Source organism: Indicator indicator, chromosome 6, assembly GCF_027791375.1.
Source record: "Indicator indicator isolate 239-I01 chromosome 6, UM_Iind_1.1, whole genome shotgun sequence".
NCBI classification, from domain to species: domain Eukaryota; kingdom Metazoa; phylum Chordata; class Aves; order Piciformes; family Indicatoridae; genus Indicator; species Indicator indicator.
Window position 1 is genome coordinate 9181011 of NC_072015.1, and position 21840 is coordinate 9202850.

The 21840-nt window shown below is 39.9% G+C and overlaps 1 protein-coding gene across 1 annotated transcript in view; it reads right to left on the reverse strand.

The window, feature by feature from the left end:
• CAP2 (cyclase associated actin cytoskeleton regulatory protein 2) overlaps nt 1-21840 on the reverse strand; it is a 74321-nt gene that overhangs the window by 22195 nt on the left and 30286 nt on the right. The window contains exons 4-7 of the mRNA XM_054381558.1: nt 17696-17773; nt 3241-3384; nt 2900-2985; nt 704-809 (exon numbers count right to left, since the gene is read on the reverse strand). Of these exons, the coding sequence (XP_054237533.1) occupies nt 704-809; nt 2900-2985; nt 3241-3384; nt 17696-17773 (414 nt within the window). The remainder of the gene's footprint in view (nt 1-703; nt 810-2899; nt 2986-3240; nt 3385-17695; nt 17774-21840) is intronic.

The window sequence follows — 21840 nt, forward strand, 5'->3', positions numbered from 1 at the left end:
GTGACAGTGGACATAAACTCTTACATTTATATCCAACAGAAAATTAACTCTCCATGCTGATATCTCTCTTAGAGAACAATATTCCCTGCCTTCATCCTTCTATGTATCATCTCAGATGTAACACAGAAGATGTCTATATAAATATAGAGAGAGAGCACAGTTAGGAATACAGTTATATTTGCTCTCTTATATATGCATTTCAGAAATTATTTCTGTATATATAAAATAAGTTATCTGCCTATGAAGTAATAAATTGGAATGTATCCCTTCTGTTTCTTTCCTCTTTTATGAAATGTATCTCTTTTTTTCAGATTCTTTTCACCATTCTTCTCTTTTCAATGCCACCTTCCCCCAGTTTTCAGCATAGCCTGACATGTCCTCCAAATTTTTGGGGTTTGTTTTTGTTCCTACCTTCTACTGTAGCAGGCCTGGAGAATTGTGTCTGCCAGTCCTCATGATCTGCAGCTGGGAATTATGGCTATAATCATCCTAAATAATTCTTCCCTCTTACTCCAAACCTGTACCACAATGACATGGCACACCTCTACCTGTTTTTCAAACTTTTATTGTCTTCATTGAGAAGTTCATGGACCGTGACTTCTGTTCCTGGCCTGGATATGTATTTTTCCTGAGCTAGCTGCCATCATTGAAAGTCAGACTGGTTACTGGTATTTTATGGTTCTTCGTGAAGAAGGTTACTTACAGTTTTACTCCAGGTGAGACCTGTGGTATGATGCTCTTTGATATAAGCTTGAAGTTCAGACCAGATGTTCAGATATGACTTCACCCAATCAACATGGCGTGTGTCACTGTTAAAACAGAGACAATATTTATATGTGTGAATGTACTTAAACCCAGAAAGCATTGCTACTCTTGCTTAAAGCAGGTAAAATCCAGTGTCTGCCTTAAAGCCATAAACAAATCAGTTTGCAGACAGGCAGCCAGCCCAGTCCTGAAAATACTGAGGCCTACAACACTGGAAAGCTTTTAGATCCTTCCAAAGGACAGGACACACAAGGGCAAATCCTGTCTCTAGGAGAGAGTGGTTCTGCTGGAAGGTGTGCCATTGTTCTGTTTAGACTCAAAGTCAGCTGAAGAAGCATTAAGGGTATATGGAGTTGTGCAGCAGAGTCAGGTGATGAATTGTAGAAAACTAAGTATCTGTGGGTTGTGTAAGATACTTGAGCTTCCAAGTTCAAATGTAGCCAGGGTAATACTGAATCATGTTATAGTCATCAGACAAAAATATTTATACATCAACAATTTTTAAAGTTCAAGTTGCAAGTTGGCTCTGGAATTGTTATCTGGAAGGCTTAGTCTTCCAGTGAGACAGTAAGTGAAAACAAGAAATGTGGAGAGAGAGAGAAACTGCTTGTAAGATGGAGTCCTTCATTAGGAAGGGTAATCTCTGGATAGTGACAGCTATAGTGATGCTTGCAAGGGCTTGGGTGTCTACCTTCCATTTATTTCTTTTGGAGTTTGATGCTTAATACTGCCGACGATCTTGGGTTAACAGATTTAATCCAAAACCTACTGAGGTCAAGGGAGAGCCTTTCACTACTTTGGAAGTCATTGTGATATGATTCAGTGAAAAACAGGAAAAGAAATTGTTATTAGGGGAATGAACTAAATACTTCAATAATGTACCCTCTTTAGATCTTTTTGCAGAATAGTACTGTAAAAATTCTTCAGTTCCTCCAGTAGAACTATCTTCAGCAGGTAAACAAAGGCTTCAAGAATAATATTTCATATATATTATATGAAGTATTAGGTATATTATATATAATACAAAATATTATGTATATAATATATTTGTACAGATCTTGTCTTTCTCTACAACTACCTGAAAGGAAGCTGTAGCAAGGTGGGGATTGCCCTTTTCTCCCAAGTGGAACTGACAGGACAAGAGGAAATGGTCTCAAATCATGCAAGGGGAGGTTTAGAGTGGTTATTAGGAAAAATTTCTTTACTGCAAGAGTGCTTAGGCCCTGGGACAGGATGCTCAAGGAAGCAGTGGGATCATCATCCCTGGAAGTGTTAAAAAAACTAGTACATGTGGCACTTAGGGACATGGTTTAGTGGTAACTTGGCAGTGCTAATAGTTGTATTCAATCATCTTAAAGGTCCTCTCCAACCTTAATGATTCCGTGATTCTAGATACAATACATAGAAATATATACAAAAAGGTTTTTCATATATATATATATAAAGTTCTCCTCACCAAAGAGGAAAAACTCCATAGCAAATACTGTCTTCACTGGGATATAAAAATAGAGAGCCAAATTATGGCCTCCTGAAATATCAAGTCAACAGAATTTATACATGACTTTTTAAAGAAGGCATAGGAAGGACATGTATTTTTCCTTTTTCTCTGTTAGATCACAGATCTCTTTCATGGAACCTTTTGCATATTCCTTGGGCTCTTTAAGAATGATGTAGTAGTACAGAAAAAAAAACCAAAATAAAACAACAAATGGGGAGTGATGAACTTAGATGCTCAGTGACATACATCTACCACCTAAATGCAGGTTTTCAAATGAGGAGCAAGAACATCAACAGTATGAGTACACAAACAAGACAAGGACACGTAGCAGCTAGCTAGCCACACATTGATGAGTAAATATGCATTTGCATATAAGATTATGAATCTGGGATATCAGAAATTCAATATAATCCTATAATTTGCAGAACATGAAAACAAGCACTGCTTGTGTTGCTGCCAGTATCTCTGCAACATGCTGCAGGTCAAAGATGAGGAGGGGAAAATATAACAAGGAAGCAGATATTACCAAACACTTTTCAGTTTACAAAATGCTTTCTGTGATGGTATTGTGAACCCAACTGGCATGGTTAACACTCTGTTCTCTGGCTTAGTAGATACTGGGGCTTGGCAACATACCTGTTCTTGTAGTCCTTTAATACCCTGTTAGTATAAAAGGTAGCAGCATCATTCATCTCCTTGACATAAGGGCCTGGTTTAGGAGACTAAGACCATCAATCCATGGTAGCAGGAAACAGTGGGAGAAAGGAAGTAAAACATCAGTCAGACACCTTGTATTAGGTACACTTGCACACCTGTATTATATACCTGAGGTATTAGGTATGTTACAAAATAATTCTGTGGTGTAGCAGACTGAAGAACTATCCAGACAAGACTGCAGAGTTCCTCATGAATTATTCTGGCCCACACCATCCAGCAACACATGTACAGCCCTCCCTGCCACCTTATGTGTCACTCACCACTGCTATCCACCCAAGGGCAGGTATGCTTTCACTGACAGCTGAGAGGTGGTTGAACATTTTACTTCCTCTGTTCCTTTCTCTGAAATTCTGAATTTCCTGAATCTTCTCTGATATTGGCTTGAGAAGCATTGCCACTTCATTCTGGGGGAAAAAAAAAAAGACAAGATGACACTGCTGCTACACAGGGTGGTCCAAAATCAACCTGTGGTTTAGCACTGTCCTCCCATCCTGATCTAACTGTTGGAAAGGTTGCTCAGCATATTCTCTACATTAAAGTAACAATTTAATTACCCTTCTCTGGTTGCAGCAACAAAATTCACAGACCTAAGTATTAAGAATGTTGCAGCAAAAATTGTTCTTGGCACTAGCAGAATTTTTTACTGCCTGCTGCCCAGTTTAAGACCCACAGAGACCCCATAGCTTAGAGTTAGCAGAATGCTTCTACTTATTCTCTGATATCCCTGGAATTTTTTGAGAGTCTTTACACTGACTTGAGTTTTCCAAGTTAGTAGCCAAGTTGTTGTTTCTGTAAGAAACAGAAACTGTTAGGTTAGTGGCCTTTTATTATCTGAATGCCCTCAGGAAACAAGATTGAGAAACTAATACACTGAAGGCAATATCCACTTGAGCTTTCACTATTTGTAAGTTGCAATGGTTTCATTTCCTTTGGCTGCAAGTAATGTGGGAGGATTTAATGGGAAACATACTGCCTGCAAGCCATGGTTTGGGGAGATTCTCCTGCATTGATCAGAAACAAATGGTATCCAGCAGAATGACTGCTGATCGGAAGGAATAGTGTCTGGAGTGCAGAGAAAAGTGGAATGAATGTGGAAGCTATCCAGGCTCTTTCTTGTGCAAAGTGAATGCTAATCATGCTGGCCCAGTGTCTCAGAGAAACTAACTTTGAGCTCTGACTCCCAGGGAAAAATTCTTCCACTCAGAAAAAACACATTGAGGGACAAGGAGATGCAGAGGTTGCTGCATCTTGCAACCCTACAGAATGTTTCTATAAAACCAGGCCAATTCTTTAGTGCAAAAGTCTGCTTGAAGAACCCATATTGTGTCCCACCAAAGAGAATGCACCAGTCTGCTTTTCCCTTGCCCTCCACTTAGAAATCATAGAACGTTAGGGGTTGGAAGGGATCTCAAAAGATCTAGTCCAACTGCCCTTGCCAGAGCAGGATCACCTATACTAGATCACAGAGGAACGCATCCAGGTGGGTTTTGAATATCTCCAGAGATACTCCACAACCCCTATGGGCAGCCTGTTCCAGTCCTCCATCACCCTCACAGTGAAAAAAATTTTCCTCATGTATCCATGGAACTTCCTATGCCTCACCTTCCACCCACTGCCCCTTGTCCTGTCATTGGGCATCACCGAGCAGAGCCTGGCTCCATCCTCTTGGCACTCACCCTTTACATATTTATAAACACAAATGAGGTCACCCCTCAGTCTCCTCTTCTCCAAACTATAGAGACCCAGCTCCGTCAGTCTCTCCTCACAAGGGAGAAGTTCCCCTCCTTTGCGGGTTCCTGTCCCTGAACTGAGGGGCCCAGAACTGGACACAATATTCCAGATGTGTCCTCACCAAGGCAGAGTAGAGGGGGAGGAGAACCTCTCTCGACCTACTGATGACACCCCTTCTAATCCACCACAGAATGGTGTTGGCCTTCTTGGCCACAAGAGCACATTGCTGCCTCATGGTCACCCTTCCATCCGCTAGGACCCCCAGGTCCTTTTCCCCTTCACTGCTCTCCAGCAGGTCAGTCCCCAACCTATGCTGATACATGGGGTTGTATCATTCAGGAGGTAGCAGAAATCTGTGCTGCTTCTCACCTTTTCTCAGGACTACTTGTTTAATGGAATTAAGTGCTTGTTTGAGACAACTAATCCTAATGTTCTTAAGGACTAATGCTGTCATGACACACACAAGATGTTGTGTGCTTATGTGCTACTTGTCTCTGTCATCTATAGTATCTTTCTTTTCACCCTTCCACAAGCATTGTAGAATTTGAAGTCACCTTAAAATAAGCATATCTGCTATGGATCAACAGAGGTCAAAGACACTTGAAAAGCATGACAAAAAGAGATTCTACATTTTTAAAAAAGTTTTTGATCCAGCTATGAAGCTTTTAATGTTTTAGTGGTAATGTAATATTGAGAAAAGCCTGTGCATCTGAAATGCATGGGGATAACTGGTCTTCTACAACAAAGTGGGTTGGGAGAAAGTTAATATTTACAGAGATTAAAAGATTTTTTTGTTGATGGCTTAATGACCGGCATAAGACATTAAGTCTGGAAAAGCTGTGAAACCTCTGTGATTTGTACTTCTTAAAAATTGATTTTGTTGCCGTAACACTATGAAGTCTGCAGGAATTCTTCTTTCTAATTTTTGCTTGTTTACAACATGCTGCAGCTGGTTGGTTCTTCCTTATTTTGCAAGGAAATCTTTCAAATATGACAGAGTTAACAAAACTGAAATTTAAGAAAATGCTTGTTCTGCTTTGATTGTATGCCAGCTTTTCTCACATACAGTCTAAGGGATATTTACAGTCCTTAGCTTACTGTGAATCTTCATGGCCCAGCTCCAGCCAAAAAAAGAGTATCAGGACTAAAAATACAGCTCCACAGATGCCTGGTATATCTAGACAGCACCGGGAGGCAGCACGTTTCTGTGGATAGGACGCAGGAGTGGAAGTCCATAAATGGGGGCTCTCTTTGCAGCTCTCCCACCGAATTACTGTCAGGTTTCACCAAAGCTGTCTTATCTTCCTGTGCTTCAACTTCCTAGATATGAAATTATGCTAATATAGCTGGCTTATTCTGTAGAACATATTGGTATCTACAGATAAGAAGGCAAAATTACGGCCAAATATTTTCCTGAATGGTACCATTAGATCTATGCTTCCTTTTAGAAAAACTCCCAGCCACTTTTGTGGGGGTTTTCCATCAGTGGTACACACAGAATTTCTCTCCCTCAGCACACAGGACTTAACCTGTCCAATGGATCAACTGTTTATAAAAATGCAATGTAGTTTCACAGGAAAAACAGAAAAGTGCCCTGTGGGAGTTTTAAAGGTGAAGTATATATTGCTAAGGAAAACTGCTCAGTGTAATCATTGTCTTGGCACTGTACTGACACCAGAAAGAGCCACAAAGGGCCTGAAGCTTTGCTCAGATCTGTCCCATGTAAGATGTACAGGAAAGCAGAGCATCCTGCCTCCCCTTCACTCTGTACTCCTTCTGGTCAAACGAATACTGGCCTGCAAGGATTCTCTCGAGTCCTGTCTCTCCACAGTCAGCTCTAAACTTGTAGTTAGTGATTAAACTGCAGATGAATTATAGTGTATATGGCATATGGGTATTGAAAGGCTCATTAATTCTGGCAGTAATCAGTCTTGTTTGGCTCTACAATGCAGAACCAGTTGTGCTGAGGGTTCTAGAAGAATAATAGTTTGCAATGAATATTAGAACAGCTGGTTGTTAATAAAATGTCTATACTGTATTTCTAAGAAAATATGAATTCAAAGAGATGAATCAGAGCTGTTGGAAAAATCTTCAGCATGCTTTTGGCATTTGCTAGATAAAATTTCCTGTCATTTAAGACAGCACAGTTGTTTAATAGAAATTTAATGGTCTTTGTACAAACACCACTCCTATTAGAGTATCAGTTTTGCTGAAATGTTTAAAAATGCAACAGTGGCACAACCCAGAAACAGCAAAAGTAATTCCTATCATGCCTGTGCCCTTTTTTAACAATTATTTAAACCGGATGAGCCTTTAAAATATTAATACCTAAATAACCAGCCAGCTTTGATCCACATCTTAGAATTCTTACTAGAAAATGAGGAGTAGAAAGACAACTGCAGCGATTGGTCAAAACCCTCCAAAAAAGTTTCAGCATGCCAACAACTGTCTTAGGATTCAGAGACTTGAAGAGTCTCAGCCCAGTCTCATAAAATGGCCTGGCACAGCAACATTCCAAAAGACTGCACCAAACATATTTTCTGCTTCACATTTTTGCAATACCCCCAGAAGAAGTTCCCCATATGATTTGGTTTAAATAGGACTGCAGCACGTGTACTTCATTTAGGAGAACAGACAAACTTGTGGGTTTGTGATCTGCCTGTGAAGTCACAGTAAACTAAGTGGCTTGCTTAAACTTTGGCTGCTTGAACCAGTCATTACTTGAAAAAATCTCAGCTTTAATTTGAGAAAACAAGTATTTTCACCGGACCATTTGTGGTAGTTTTAAGCTGTGCCTAGGAAAATTTCCCAGAGATTGAGCAGAAGAGTGGTAGAGTGTAAACAAACTACCATTGGATGTAAAAGGGAAAATAATGATAAGATCTAAATAATCCCACTGGTCTGATAACTAACGTAAAGTTAGTTAGTTGTATAAACTCTTTTCGGCTTCTTTGCTCTAGCAGATACTAAGCTGGTGCTTCTGCTTGGCTGTTGCTGACCTTGGCTGCATTCTTGTTGTGGCTAAGTACTAATGAGCTACCCTCTGCTTTTCTCCTCTTTCTTTTTCCCTTGTCCAGGGTGGGGGAAGAGAGGGAAGCTGTTGGTAACCCCCTGGTTTTACCCAGGGGGGTTCTTGTGATGTTTATAAATTGTAAATACATGTAAATATTGTATATTTTGTACATATTCATTGCATTTCCTATTTCTAGATTGCAGTGTGATTGTAAATGAAGCTTCATTTGCTTTCCATCTGAGCTGGTCTGGGAATTTTATTTTGGGGGTAATTTCAACCCACCACACCATTGTTGTCCAAAAACTTGCCAGCATGAATCACAAAGGCACAAAACCCAGCAGGTAAACAAACCCACAGTTTTTAAAGATCTTCTGTATTTTTAAGCTAATCTTACATGATTTTGGGAAGTGAGATTGTTTAGTGAAGAATTTTTATGTTGATGGGTGGCAACACAATTCAGACCTCACTATTACAGACTTTAAATCAATGTGACCTATTATGAAAAAAATCATGGTGAGGGAACAAATGCTCTTTTAAGTTATGCTAACTGAGGGGGTGGCAACTTTTGGCGTAGGAGCAGTAAAAGAAAACAGAGCATTTGGAATCAGCAGCTCCTTGATTTTACTCAGCTGCAAGCAGAACAGCATGACCACGACCTTTATTCCATGGTCTACAGTTTTGTTATTTTCTTCTGTCCGTTCCAAATCTCCATCATATTTACAATGTATTTTTCACAGGCAAGTTTGAAACACAGAGTTGATTTGAATCAGCTTTCTTTGCATATGTTGGCAAATTAGTGCAGCCTAACAATGGCTTGGCAGAGCAAAACAGTTGGTGCGGAGGACATGACTTTCATACTACACGTGTTTGGAGTGTGGGGGGTGGTATTTTGGACTAGCTGTAAATTGTGGTTTAGGTGCTGTCTGGGAGTGTATCTTTCGTTTAACTTCATCAGAAAGATCCCCATTTTGTAAACAGGAAGACTGCTCGACAGTGTGAATCGCAACACAGTAAATGGGGCTGATTTGAGGAAAAATATAGTCCCACTTTGAACTGAAACTTCAATACAGACACAGCCATTACCTCTGCGAACAGCCTAGTACAGTCCCATCCCTTATTTCATCCTTTCAAAGGGTGAAAGATGTCATGGACAGCATCTGCCACGCTCAGTTCTAGCAATGTAAAAGGTGAGATCTCCTCTCAACTGACATTTGATTCTATTGTAAGTGAAAAAAGAGGTGACCCTGAGGAATTCTTCCTGCCTATTAATAGATGTTAGAAGACTGTATATTGGAAGACATTAATAGATGTGAATAATGCGTTCTAGAGGTGCTGCCATTTACTGTAAAGACAGCCTAGAATCACACAACATGACTATCTTGACAGTTAAAGCTGAAGAGCAGAATTGTATCCTCTGTCTATAGAAATAAGGGTCTAGAGAAGAGGGCTGTTGAGCAGCTAAGGAACTTGGATTGTTTAAGCCTAGAGAAAAGGAGGCTCAGGGAAGACCCTCTTGCTCTCTACAACTACCTGAAAGGAGGTTGTAGCAAGGTGGGTATCAATCTCTTCTCCCAAATAACAGGTGATAGGCTGAGAGGAAATTGCCTCACGCTGCACCTGGGGAGGTTTAGACTGGATATTAGAAGAAACTTCTTCACTGAAAGGGTTCTCAAACACTGGAACAGGCTCTCGAGGGAGGTGGTTGAATCCCCATCCCGGGAGTTGTTTAAAATATGCAGAGACGTGGTGCTAAGGGATGTGGTTTAGCCCCAGACTTGTTAGACAATGATTGGACTTGATCATCTTAACAGTCTTTTCCAAGCAAAACGACTCTATGATTCTGTGACTCTAAGACACTGGTAGCTTCAGTGAGCACCAGTGAGATGCATTTCTGCTATGAGTGGCTGTGCTTCTAGAACTAAAATAGTTGTAGTTGTTATCTCCCCTGTTTTGTGTTTTCTAAAAGGCAATCTGTAAGGAAGACTTTAAAATTTAAGCTATTCCTTTTTTTGTATATATGTAGTTTAAGAAAGGTCTGTCTTTATTGCTGTAGCTGCATAGCAACAGTCAAAATGGAATCAGTGTTCAGATTAGGCTGAGGAATAACCTCTTTCATTCAGTAGATAGAAAACGTTGGGTTTTTTTTTTTCCAGAGGTGAATTTAAGCTAGTTGGTAACTTTGAGCCTCCCAATGCGGCATCCAGATTCTTCAAATGCCTTTTTTTTTTTTCTTTTCATAATTACTTCTGTAGTGAAATGCTACCAGATTTTTTTTTTTTTGGCAACTGTCAAACTGTCCTTTTAGCACTGCCTATCTCCATCTCTCCTTGCAGAAAGTACTTCACATTTGCTACCACAGGTTTGCTCTTAAAATTGCAGTACAACCTACTGCACCTTAACCCAATGCTTTCTCTGCAAGCATTTATTGACTGGCAGTAGAGACCATCACTGAGATCTTTCTCTATGATTACTACATTCATGTCCCTCTCATACTCAGTTATTTTGAGGGTTCAAAGGTCTCCTAACTCACTACAGAGAGACAGTAATTTATCCTGGTTTCATTTTCTTAGACTGTAAATCTTCAGTATAGTGGTGTAACAAGTTTTGTTTGTCAATAGTACAGGTTTTGCCACTTCAACTCACTGCTGTGGAACAGGAGGACTGTGACAGAGACGAATCTGCAGAAATGTCTGGTCAGCTTCATCAGCACAGGAGCTTAGACACATTTGTGTGCTTCCAAAGCGACTTAATTGGTATTTGGCATTTATTCCTCTTAGATAGCACATAAATTCTCCATCTAACAGCCAATATTAGCTGTAGCAGTTCTGTGCTTTGGGGCAGAAAACAGGGAAGACCAAACCATAATTCCACATGACAAATTACTAGATTAGTCATTTGTGGGGCTATTTTGAAATGTAAACTCTGAGGGAGGGCAGACAGAGAAGAAAATGAAAGACAAACAGCTTCTAACCAGTGGAGAAATCCCAGGCTTGGTACTAACTGCACACATCAGTTTACAGCAGTGCCGAGTCACTCCCCAGTGCTTTTGGCCAGGGCTCTGGCTGGTTTTCACATGGATTTGACTGCTCTATAGATTGTTTTCCTGTCCACTACAGCTCTCCCTGGGCAGTATATTCAACAAGGAAGTCTTCTGCTGCTTTAGGCACACAGACAACATTCCACATCTAATCAACAACAACAATTACACTAATGAACTGTTTCCAACTTTTTGATTTACTACTCTTCATCCTCGCTACTGTGATCATGGTCTATGTCAGTGAGGCTCAGGGCATTCCAGGTAGCAAAGTTCTGTAAGAAAATAGTATTTGGTTGAGCCACAGTTTTTCTATTCACAACACAGGAGATTTGACAAGTCTTCGCTACGGCAAATTAGGTTTCACACAGGGGAAGTCCCAACATAGTGATATTAGTTGGGGCAGGCTTCTAGCCTTGGACATTCACGTGGTTCACCTGAGATTTTCCCAGAGACAAACTGTAAGGCTGCCAGGTTCAATAAGCAGAACTAGAGTCTGTGTATCTTTCAGAATTCAAAATTTGTTGTTTCTGGCCTGATTTAGACCAAAGTAAAATAAGGAAACAACATTATGTAGAATCATAAAATACTTTAGATTGGAAGGGGTCTTTAAAGGTCATCTCGTCCAACCTCCCTGCAGTGAGCAGGGTCATCTTCAACGACACCAAGTTGCTCAGAGCCCCAGCCAACCTGCCCTTAAATGTTTCCAGAGATGGGGCTTCTACCAGCTCTCTGGGCAATGTGTGCCAGTGTTTCACCACCCTCAGTGTAAAAAAAAGCTCTTTCATTTATTAGTCTAAATCCTCCTTCTTTTAGTTTAAAACCATCATCTCTTGTTCTGTCACAACAGGACCTGATAAAAAGTCTGTGCCCATCTTTCTTCTAGGCCCCCTTTAAGTACTGAAAGCCTGCAATAAGATCTCTCAGAGCCTTCTCTTCTCCAGACTGAACAACTCCAACTTTCTCAAGCTGTCCTTGTAGGATAGGTGTTCCAGTCTTCAGATAATTTTTGTGGCCTCCTCTGGACCCACTCCAAATAACTCCTGAGCCAAAAAGCTCTCAGTTTTAGTCAGCTGTATCCCCAGGGCTTTCCTTATTAGAAGATCATGCTCAGTCCAGAAATCCTGGGCACCAATCGTGTAAGACAGAGGAAAGACTATACTGGTTTGGACTGATGTTTGTCACAAATAAAGAATATGATACTTAATGGGAAAGGGAATGTGCTACCAACATAGCTCAGTGGGATCTTACATGGCACAATCTCAAGATAAACTTTGATACAGGGACTGAAAACTAGCCTGGTGATTTTGGGACACAGCAGAATTCCAGTAATTGTCTGTAGGATCCCCAGAATCACTTAGAAGGTATGTGAGATGAGGAGCTAAACAAGATATTGAACATCACTTTTGATATTGTCCTTCTTACGGAGTGATGCTGTTCTTAGCCCAAGTACAGATTTATTGTACCAAACAAGCACAAGGAGCCTTTGCTTTCTGAAGCCTGGTTCTTGCACAGAACATGAACTGCTGGAGGGTCTGTGCTTCATGTCTCATGGTGTTGTGAGCCAGGCTGCCCAGGGAGGTAGTGGAGTCACTATCCTGGAGAGACTTAAAAGATGTGTGGATGTGTTGCTGAGGGACATGGTTTAGTGGTGGACTTTTCAGTGCTGGGTTAACAGTTGATCTCAATGATCTTAAAGGTATTTTTCAACCTAAATGATTCTATGATTAGAAAATATAATTAGTTGAAGGCTGGTTAAATGCAGTCAAGCACCTTTGAGACAAACTTATAACAGGTGTCAGGGGGGTATCTGGAGACCGGCAATATATTTACAATGAAGCAATAATCAAGGATTAAAGTCTACCTGAAACTCAGTAAGAATTTGCAACCATATCCAAAACCAAGTCTGTAACCAGTGTGAAGGAGCATGCTAATGGTTGAAAACTGTCAGTTGGTCCATCACTGTGACTACTGCCACATGTCCCATCCAGTTGTAGGCCTGCTGATAACAGAAATATGTCAACAGTTTGGCAAGATTTCAGGGAACAGGATGGGGGAGGGGTTCCCTTTGGAGCTCAGAACTCTCAGGCTCTGTCCATGTCACTGTTGGCACCTTCTGTAAGTTTGCAACCTGAGGACCATAAAAGGACTGAACCAAATTCCTCCTTAAGCTATTTCTAGATACAGAGGTGCAGGTTTGCAGTAGTCAACTGAGTAGAACGGCAGCAAAACTTGGCTCAAAGTGTTTTGCCCAAATAAATAATAAATTAATGAGGTAAGGAGTATCCTGCTCTTCATGTTTTTGGAAAACTCTAAGGGTGATCCCAGTAAGTATGAGGAACAGTATTGGAAAATGGAATGACATGAGCAAGTCAATGTAATTAGAAAATAACTCCTGCTAGGATGCAGAATAAGAAGTCCCAGGAGTCCTGTTATTGATGTAGTTTAAAAATAGAAGAGAGGAAAAAAATGAGCAGTCCTACACTGACAGAGAGTAAGGAACTGTAAATCTCCATTTTTGATTTCTACCTAAAAATTCTGAGAATGAGTCCTTTATTCAAAGAGATTGCCAAAACTATTCTGTTCCTACAACAGATTTTTTTTTGCTTGACTATAAAAAAAACAAACACCTCAGGATTTGTTCTCATGGCTCTAACTCTAACTACAAATGCAGGGGTTTTGGTTTCAGGGTTTTTTTCCCCTTTTCCTGAAGAAAAACAGAAAACATTCCTTTACCTCTCCATTTCTCTTCCATTCCTGTCCTCCCACCTGTGTGTAGAATCTGGATCTTTAAGCTAGGTATTTAACTGGAATGTTTCCCTGCACAATGCTAGTAATTAAATCCATGAGCTCTGGCAGTCATATGAACTCAGCATTATTTTTTTAATGAGAAATTACATAATCATTTATAGTCTGCACTGCATCTGTCATTTGAATCTGTTTGTAGTACTTCTTACCATGACTGTGCTCATCCTGCACATATTTATAATGATTCACAGAAAAGCATCTCTCATTAACTAGCTCCTGGTATGGGAACAATGGATTATTCATGTCCTCTGAAAGTGAAATGAAACAACTCAGAAAGAGAAGAGAGTATTAAGTTGCCACTCACAAAGAATTCAGTGCCACGACTTTGATCAGTGATCTCTAAATTCATTATCATAAATTAAAAGAACTTTAAACAGATAAACTTGCTCAGGAACATTAAGAACCTTTAAAACTACCATACCACAAAATAATCATGTTTCTGTCACATTTGTATTTGGCTTAGAATGTGTAGAATAGAAAATTCAGATCCAAGCTATTTCATAATGTTCTGCAAAGGACTATGTTAAAATAGATCATTTGAATTGCACAAGCAACATATAAACATGTGCTCTCAAAATACCTTTTAAAACAACTTCTCACAGAATACAGCAATATTTTAATTTATTTTCCCTCTTCCATTGTCTCTTTACTATCTCTTTACTATATATAGTAAACAGTTTATAATTATAATTTTTTGCTTTCAAGTTTGAAGTTTGGCATCAGAAAATAATTTCTTAGAAATGGATGACGTGAAGAATCCCATCTTGCTGAATGAGCCTGAACCCACAGCCATTAGCTGGGACATACACAAACTGGAATATCAACTGGTGGCTTTATCATGTGATCTCTTCCACTGTGCATACAAATATAGAACATGACCATAAAAAGTAAGAGAACATGCTCTCTGTGAAGTAATTTATTGCAGTTGATGCTAGACTGGAATGCCAGCTGGAATTACCTTCTCAGCTCCTACTATTTTCACACACACAGATAATAAAGGCTGCGCACTGCAACAGATTCCAAACGAAAACACATCAACATTATTAACAAGAAGCAACCTCTGCAAAAGCAGCTTCCACGAGCCAAACTGTTTGCAAATGTTTGCTCGTGACTCATAGCAGGAGTTAAAAGAGCTAAATGAATACTAAGACTTTGACAATTTCATAGAGGGGAAAAAACACTACTTTTTGTATGATATACATTTCTCTCTTTGCTGAGCACAAAACAGTGCAGGATTGTTATACATATAGGAGCTCTCTTTTTGTTTGGATTCCTTCTTCATTAGTTTGTAAGCTGCAAGAGCTGAGCTAATTTATTTTACCAGAGCATTCTCCCCTCCCCCCCCTTTTTTTTAAAAAGGCTCCATGTATGACATCCCAACACGACAGGAACTCAGTAAATCCCCTCAGTCTCCACACCACTGTCTCTGAATGTCTACAAAGCTCCTATGCCATAATCGCAACACGCTGGCTCATTCACAGCTTTACATTATAAAGCAAACAGTCTAGACAGCTGAATGACAGAATTACTCTCTTTTCTCTTGCATTTATAGATATGCTGTCATCTTCATTTGCTTTTCTCTACTCTGTGCATTCTGATACGCTAATGATTAGCTTTCCTGTTTGGATTCCACACTGACTCCGTGGCTCTAAGCTATAAATACAACCAGAGCCCAGATGACATCACATCAATAAGGTTGTTGGGGGTGCAGGGCAGAACTGCTTCTTTCCTTCTAGGTTAGCTGGTGATAACCACCTTTTTAAAAATTATTAACCATTGTGGCTTTACAAGAGGATTTTTTTCCTCATTAAGATGGAGATATAAAAAGCCTAATTCCTGGAACTGCCACTCTCTGCAGTAGCAAACACTGTTCAAGCTGCACAGAATAGGCAGCTTTTGATTATTTTCAGGTCTGTCTATAGCATAGTTGAATGTATTAGTGCAAAAGATATATGCAAAAAAGAGAAAAAGAATAAGCAACAACATGTGTTTGGATGCCTATAAAAATGTGTACCTAACAGTCTCTATGTTAAAAAAATGTAAGTAACTGGACTGTTTTGTTGTCTTTTTTTTTTTCTTATAGAGAAAAGAGCTTTAATCTGCAGTATTCCTGGTATTTTAACTTTGGAATGATGTGTACACACATATTATGTGGCATTTCCTTGGTGTTAAAAGATAGTTAAAGGATAAAAGGATAAAAGGATACCTTCTTGCCTTGAAGAAGTTGCACAAATCTACATAAGCCTAATAATGTGCACCTAAGATATATGGATACATATGGTCAGGTTTGGTGGACTTTATAGGAAGGATTTTATTATTTGATGCTTTTCGTTATTCTTCTGTATGTGTCGTTCTGGATTGCTGGAAAATCTTTTTGCACTTCATCTTGGTTTGTGGGGTTTTTTTGCTTGCTCTGTTGTCATTACAGTTGAAAAAAATCTCAAAGCTCTGACTTGACATAAGAAAGTTTTAAGGGAAAAAATGGGGTGAAGCCATTGCCATTTTCACTGGAAAAGCAGAGAAAATCATACTGATGTACATCAGAACAGGAAGCTCCAAAGCGAGCTGGGACAAGAACAAGCCTTCAGAACATTGCATTACGTCATGGGCCATCAGAAAGTGTTCATTGGGGAATATTTTACCTATGAGCATGAGAAGTTTTGTGGGCCACTGGGTGCAATCGTGTTCACAGCCAATATAAATGACTGCTTGAGGCCTGAACCAGAGGGAATTCTGCCTGTTCACCGTGAGTCACGACCCACTTTTACTCCATGAGATCAGGGACAGCTGGAAAAGCAACTGATCCCTTCTCGCTTGGAACTCGATAAATCTAAAGCCTCACCTGGAATATCTCTGGGTTTTTTTATTTTTTTTTTATTTTTTTTTATTTTTCCTTGAGTACCCTTGTCATTCAAACTTCCTTATTAGAAAAACTTTCAATTTGTGTCTCTAAGAACAGTGACAGCAAAATTTCAGTAATTTATATCAGGTGCAGAAAGTTCTGATTTTAAAATAAGGAGTTTAATGAACTATTAAGCAGGTAGGTAGTGGAAAAAGCCACAATAGAAGGCTGCTAAGAGACACTGCAAGTGAAGTCATCATTCTTTGCATCCTCCAAGAATGAAGGTTTGAGGGTTACACAATTGCTGTTCCCAGGATTGACAGAGTGCTATTTATGCAAACATTGTGCTCTCTAGAAACTACAAATGAGACTTCATAACAACTCCACAGCTTCCTTGAGCTTTCTAGTTGTGAGGGAAGGATTTAGAATCACAGGATCATTTCAGCTGGAAAAGACCATTAAGACCATCATGTTCAACCATTATCTAACTCTAACAAGCCTGGTGCTAAACTGTCTCCCTTAGCACCACATCTATGCATCATTTAAAAACCTCTAGGGATGGGGATTCAGCCACATCCCTGGGGACCCTACTCTAGTATTTGAGAACCCTTTCAGTGAAGAAGTTTCATCTAATATCCAATCTAAACATCCCCTGGTGCAACTTGAGGCCATTTCCTCTACCTGGGAGAAGGGATCGATGCCCACCTTGATACAACCTCCTTTTAGGTAGTTGTAGAGAGCAGGAAGGTCTCCCCTGAGCCTCCTTTTCTCCAGAGAATTTAAACAGTTGCCACTAAAATAAGTATATAAATCAACTTGATTTACACAGGTTTTTCATTTTCTTGACAAAATGCATTGCCTTCCTTCCAGAATTGGACTCACCCAACACCTCAGTTGTAGAATACTGAATTTAGGGTCCAGTATTGATTTTTCTCACTGTAGCTTATCTTCTGACTTCAAACTCTGTCATATAGCACCCCTGTGTGACTTGGAAGAAGCCATTCTATTTCATGGCATATACAGCTTTCTAGAAAAACACTGATCCTGCTTACAGCCATAAACATCTTTTGTTTTTTTTCAATGATCTTTTATGTATTGGTAGAAAAAAGGTTCTTAACTCTTTCTGGTGATTACAGCACCATGCTCATCATGCTGAAAGCAAGCCCCTTAAGTGCACTATATAAATAAAGTAACAAATGGAAGAAAATGCAGGGATTGACATTAAGCATAGGGGAACACAGCCTTTTTCATACACTGCCTCTTGAAACTCTAGGTCACTTTTCTTACCTCTTGAGGCTCTTGACATTGGGATGCTAACACCAGGAAGGATCTTTGTGCTTGGAAAGCAGCACGTACCATCTCTGCCTGTAACAAAAGGAGGAATAGAAATTAAACCTTAGACTGTAACCTCTAATACCTCTTCTTGGCAGCTCAAAGTCAAGTGTGACAACTCATATCTTTCTAGCTGCTTCTCTTCTAAATCACAGCAATGCTAACTGGAAGAAATCTCTTACAGTACTGGCTTAGCTATAACTTGTTTTGAAATCTATGGTTAAGTTCCCTGTCTTCTTCAGATAGAAAACAAAATGAGTTGATATAAAGTCTTCTGGTTATCATTTGTAAGATTAGTCATAGGAGCACTTAATTTTAACACTTCAGAGAATATCTAGGCATTTTAATGGGGAGGTTTATACTTGAGTGCATCATAGCCTACTATTGCTGAGAACAGCAATCTGCAAAATTCTGCCGAACTGTAACTTAGCCTGCAGTGATGTTTAAGGCTTGGCATATTTGCTGAGGGACTATGCTGTAAGTCATTCCTTGCCTGTCCTCTCTGAGCACACCTCAAGATCAATGGCTGTGAGAGATGCTGGCTGAAGACTTTTGGGCAATTTTGCTCCACAGAAGTCTAGAATTTGGCTTAAAACTACATCTGACAGTTTGCATGCTGACAGTGTGGATGGAATGTAAAGCTCTACACTTCTCAGTGCTTCCTACTGTTCACATTTCTGGTCTTTTTTGGGTTTGTTGAACACTACACATTTTCTGAATGTTGTACATTGATTAGAATCAAATTGCTATTTCAGCATCACTTATACCTCATTCAAGTGGATGAGCACTGACTTAGGAGAAAACACTACTGGTATAGAAAAGAACTATTTATAACTAGTGTATATTGCTAAATAAAACCCAAAGCAAATGCTGTTAAGTTAATCCAGTATGAATAGGTGCATTTATAATCACTTTGTGAAAGGGTGGGGAAGCTTGTGCTGTTTTTCCTTAGGGTTTCTTCAATCTAAAAAGAAAACAGGGAAATTTTATATACAGGCCTACATGTATCCAACTTAAAATACCTAAAAGTCAGGCAATTGGAAGTTGTAGCAAAGTAAACCAGCCAAATTGTGTTTATTCATCTTAAAATGTGATGGCATGAATAAAACATAACCTGTCAAAATGAAAATCACTGGAAGGAAGATGGTAAAAGAGGCCCAACTTGGACAGCACTTGGGGAGAAGGAGGTATTATGGCCTGACAGGCTCAGATTTGGGATAGGGTAATCATCTCTATAAATAGATAAAGAAATACATAATAAGGGAAACTCTATGAGCATAGGAGACTTGAATTTTCCAGTCATAGACATAAATACCATCAATAACAGAAGGTGTAGATATTATTAGACCTTTCAGAAGACTGGCTTTTTGATACAGAAATCCATAAAACAACAAAAGGTGTGCTATTTTCAGCTTTGGGTTTTGGTTTGGGGTTTTTTTGTGTGTGTGAGGAGGATCCTGCAGAACAGCTGACCAAATCCTAACGTGATTATGAATGGATTTGGTTCTTCTAAAATTGTAAGAAGGACAAAAATAAATCTACAGCTAAAGTCTGGTCTTTTAGAATGGCAATCCTTTAGAAAAAGAGAAAAATCAGTGAATGAAAATGACTGGCCTGAGGACCCTAATGACTTGAAAGCAGGAAAGGATAAATTTACATTAAGAATAGAAAAATCTATTCATGCTGGGCAGGAGGGAAAAACTGTAGGAAGGGCCTAGCATCCCTGAATAAATAAATAACTACAGAAAGATACTAAGAATAGGTACGAAACCCCCAGAGTGAGAAGAGGCCGTGATTATCAAGAACTTTTTATTTCAGGCATTATAAAATAAAGAGGCAAACGAATGATGGATAAAGGCCTTGTTGAACTTCACCTTGCACAGAAGTAAAACAAAGCTGTACTTTTGTAGCTACTGGAACAATGAATTAAAAAAATGAAGTGAGGTCATGGCAATAACATCCTCATAGAAAAGCTCAGGAGATGTGGCATAGATGGCTGGTCAGTGAGGTGGATTGCAAACTGGCTCCACAACAGAGTTCAGAGGGTCGTCAGCAATGGCACAGAGTCGACTTGGAGGCCTGTGGCCAGTGGTGTTCCCCATGGATCGGTGCAGTTTTGTTCAATGTCTTTATCAACGACCTGGATGAGGGCCTTGAGAGTACCCTCAGCAAGTTCACTGATGGTACAAAACTGGGGGGCCTGGGTGACACTTGTCAGGCTATGCAGCCATCCAGCATGTCCTGGACAGGATGGAGAGCTGGGTGCAGGCAAACCTCATGAAGTTCTTAAGGACAAGTGCAGGGTCCTACATCTGGGAAGAAACAACAACAGGCACCAGGACAGGTTAGGGGCTGCCCTGCTGGAAAGCAGCTCCATGGAGAAAGACCTTGGAGTGCTGGTGGACAGCAAGTTCTCCATGGAACAACAACGTGCCCTTGTGGCCAAGAGAGCCAATGGGATCCTGGGAAAGAAAGGTGTGTCCAGCAGGTCTAGGGAAGTTCTTCTACCTACTCTGCCCTGGTGAGCCACACCTGGAATACCGTGTCCAGTTTTGGGCTCCCCAGTTCAAGAGAGACAGAGTTGTTGGAGAGAATCCAATGGAGAGCTATGAGGATGATTAGGGGACTTGAGCATCTCCCCTATGAAGAGAGACTGAGATCCCTGGGGCTGTTTAGTCTGGAGAAGAGAAGACTGAGAGGGGATCTGATCAATGTCTATCAATATCTGAGGGGTGGGTGTCAGGAGGAGGGGGCCAGGCTTACAGTGGTTTAGTGTGGTTTACAGTGATAGGACAAGGAACAATGGGTTCAAACTAGAACATAGAAGATTTCATCTCAACATGAGGAGAAACTTCTTTACAGTGAGGGTGACAGAGCACTGGAACAGGCTGCCCAAGGAGGTTGTGGAGTCTCCTTCTCTAGAGAGTTTCAAAACCCACCTGGATGCATTCCTGTGCGGACTATCCTAGGTGATCCTGCTCTGGCAGGGGGGTTGGACCTGATGATCTCCTGAGGTCCCTTCCAACCTCTGATATACTGTGAGACTGTGATGACCTGAAGGGTAAGTTGGGCACGCCCACATTATTCTTGATGCATAGCTATTGTTGAATATAAAGATGATGTACATGAAGACATTAAAAGGATAGTTAAAGAGAGTGATAATAAATCAATAGGAATCACATCAGTTGAAAAGGAAGTCAAATTTATGTAGCTTAGTGTGACAGAATTGCTTGATCCATATTATCTTTGTCCTAGAGTACTGAAGACACTGATAGATGGAAGAACAAGTAGAAAATGTTTTAAATATATATGATTTAGATATATTATTGGATAACAGAAGTATGGATGATGAACTGGGCAAATATGCCCAAGAATAGGGGAGGAAGGAGTATGTCAAGTGATTTCATGGCTGTTAGTTTGACTTCGGTGCTGTGCACTTTAGAACAAGTTTGAATTGAGTGATTAAAAACACGTATGAAAATTCAGAATGGAAGAAACTACAACTGGATTATCTGTGCTCAAAATAACTACTTTGGGGCATTGTTTAGACTTTTCAGTTTCTTAGAAAAGGATCAAAAATTCAGTAAATATGTGGCTTTTTGCATTTTCTTATTATCCAAAATTTATTGTAGCATCTCAGAAACATTCATTGGACAGTGGACTAGGTATTGATAGTGAGGCTTGTGCTGTATGCCCAGAATTTGTCTATCCCCAAAACCTTTTAGTTGTGTAGGGACCAGAGCACTCACATCCCTACCTTTGAATTTATATCTTAACCAAAGGATCATGCTAACACAGGTTTTGCATTTCACAAGTAGAATTTTACAAGACTTCTGCCACAGCTACCTCTTTCTTTCTTCAACAGCATTAAAAATGGCTTTCTGAGTTTTACTGTCTCTGAGCATGCAGTACCTCTTCCTATGCATCCCATCAAAGCAGTAGAAGAGCTTCTTGTCATTAAGAATGCATTCGTTTTTAGTCTGTCACCATTCCAATTCTTTCTTGTAGTCTTTGAAATGTGACACTTCATTGCTACCTCCTTCTCTTTAGCAATCACCCTGGGTAACTAAGCAGACAGCACTATTTTTTACAGGGAGATG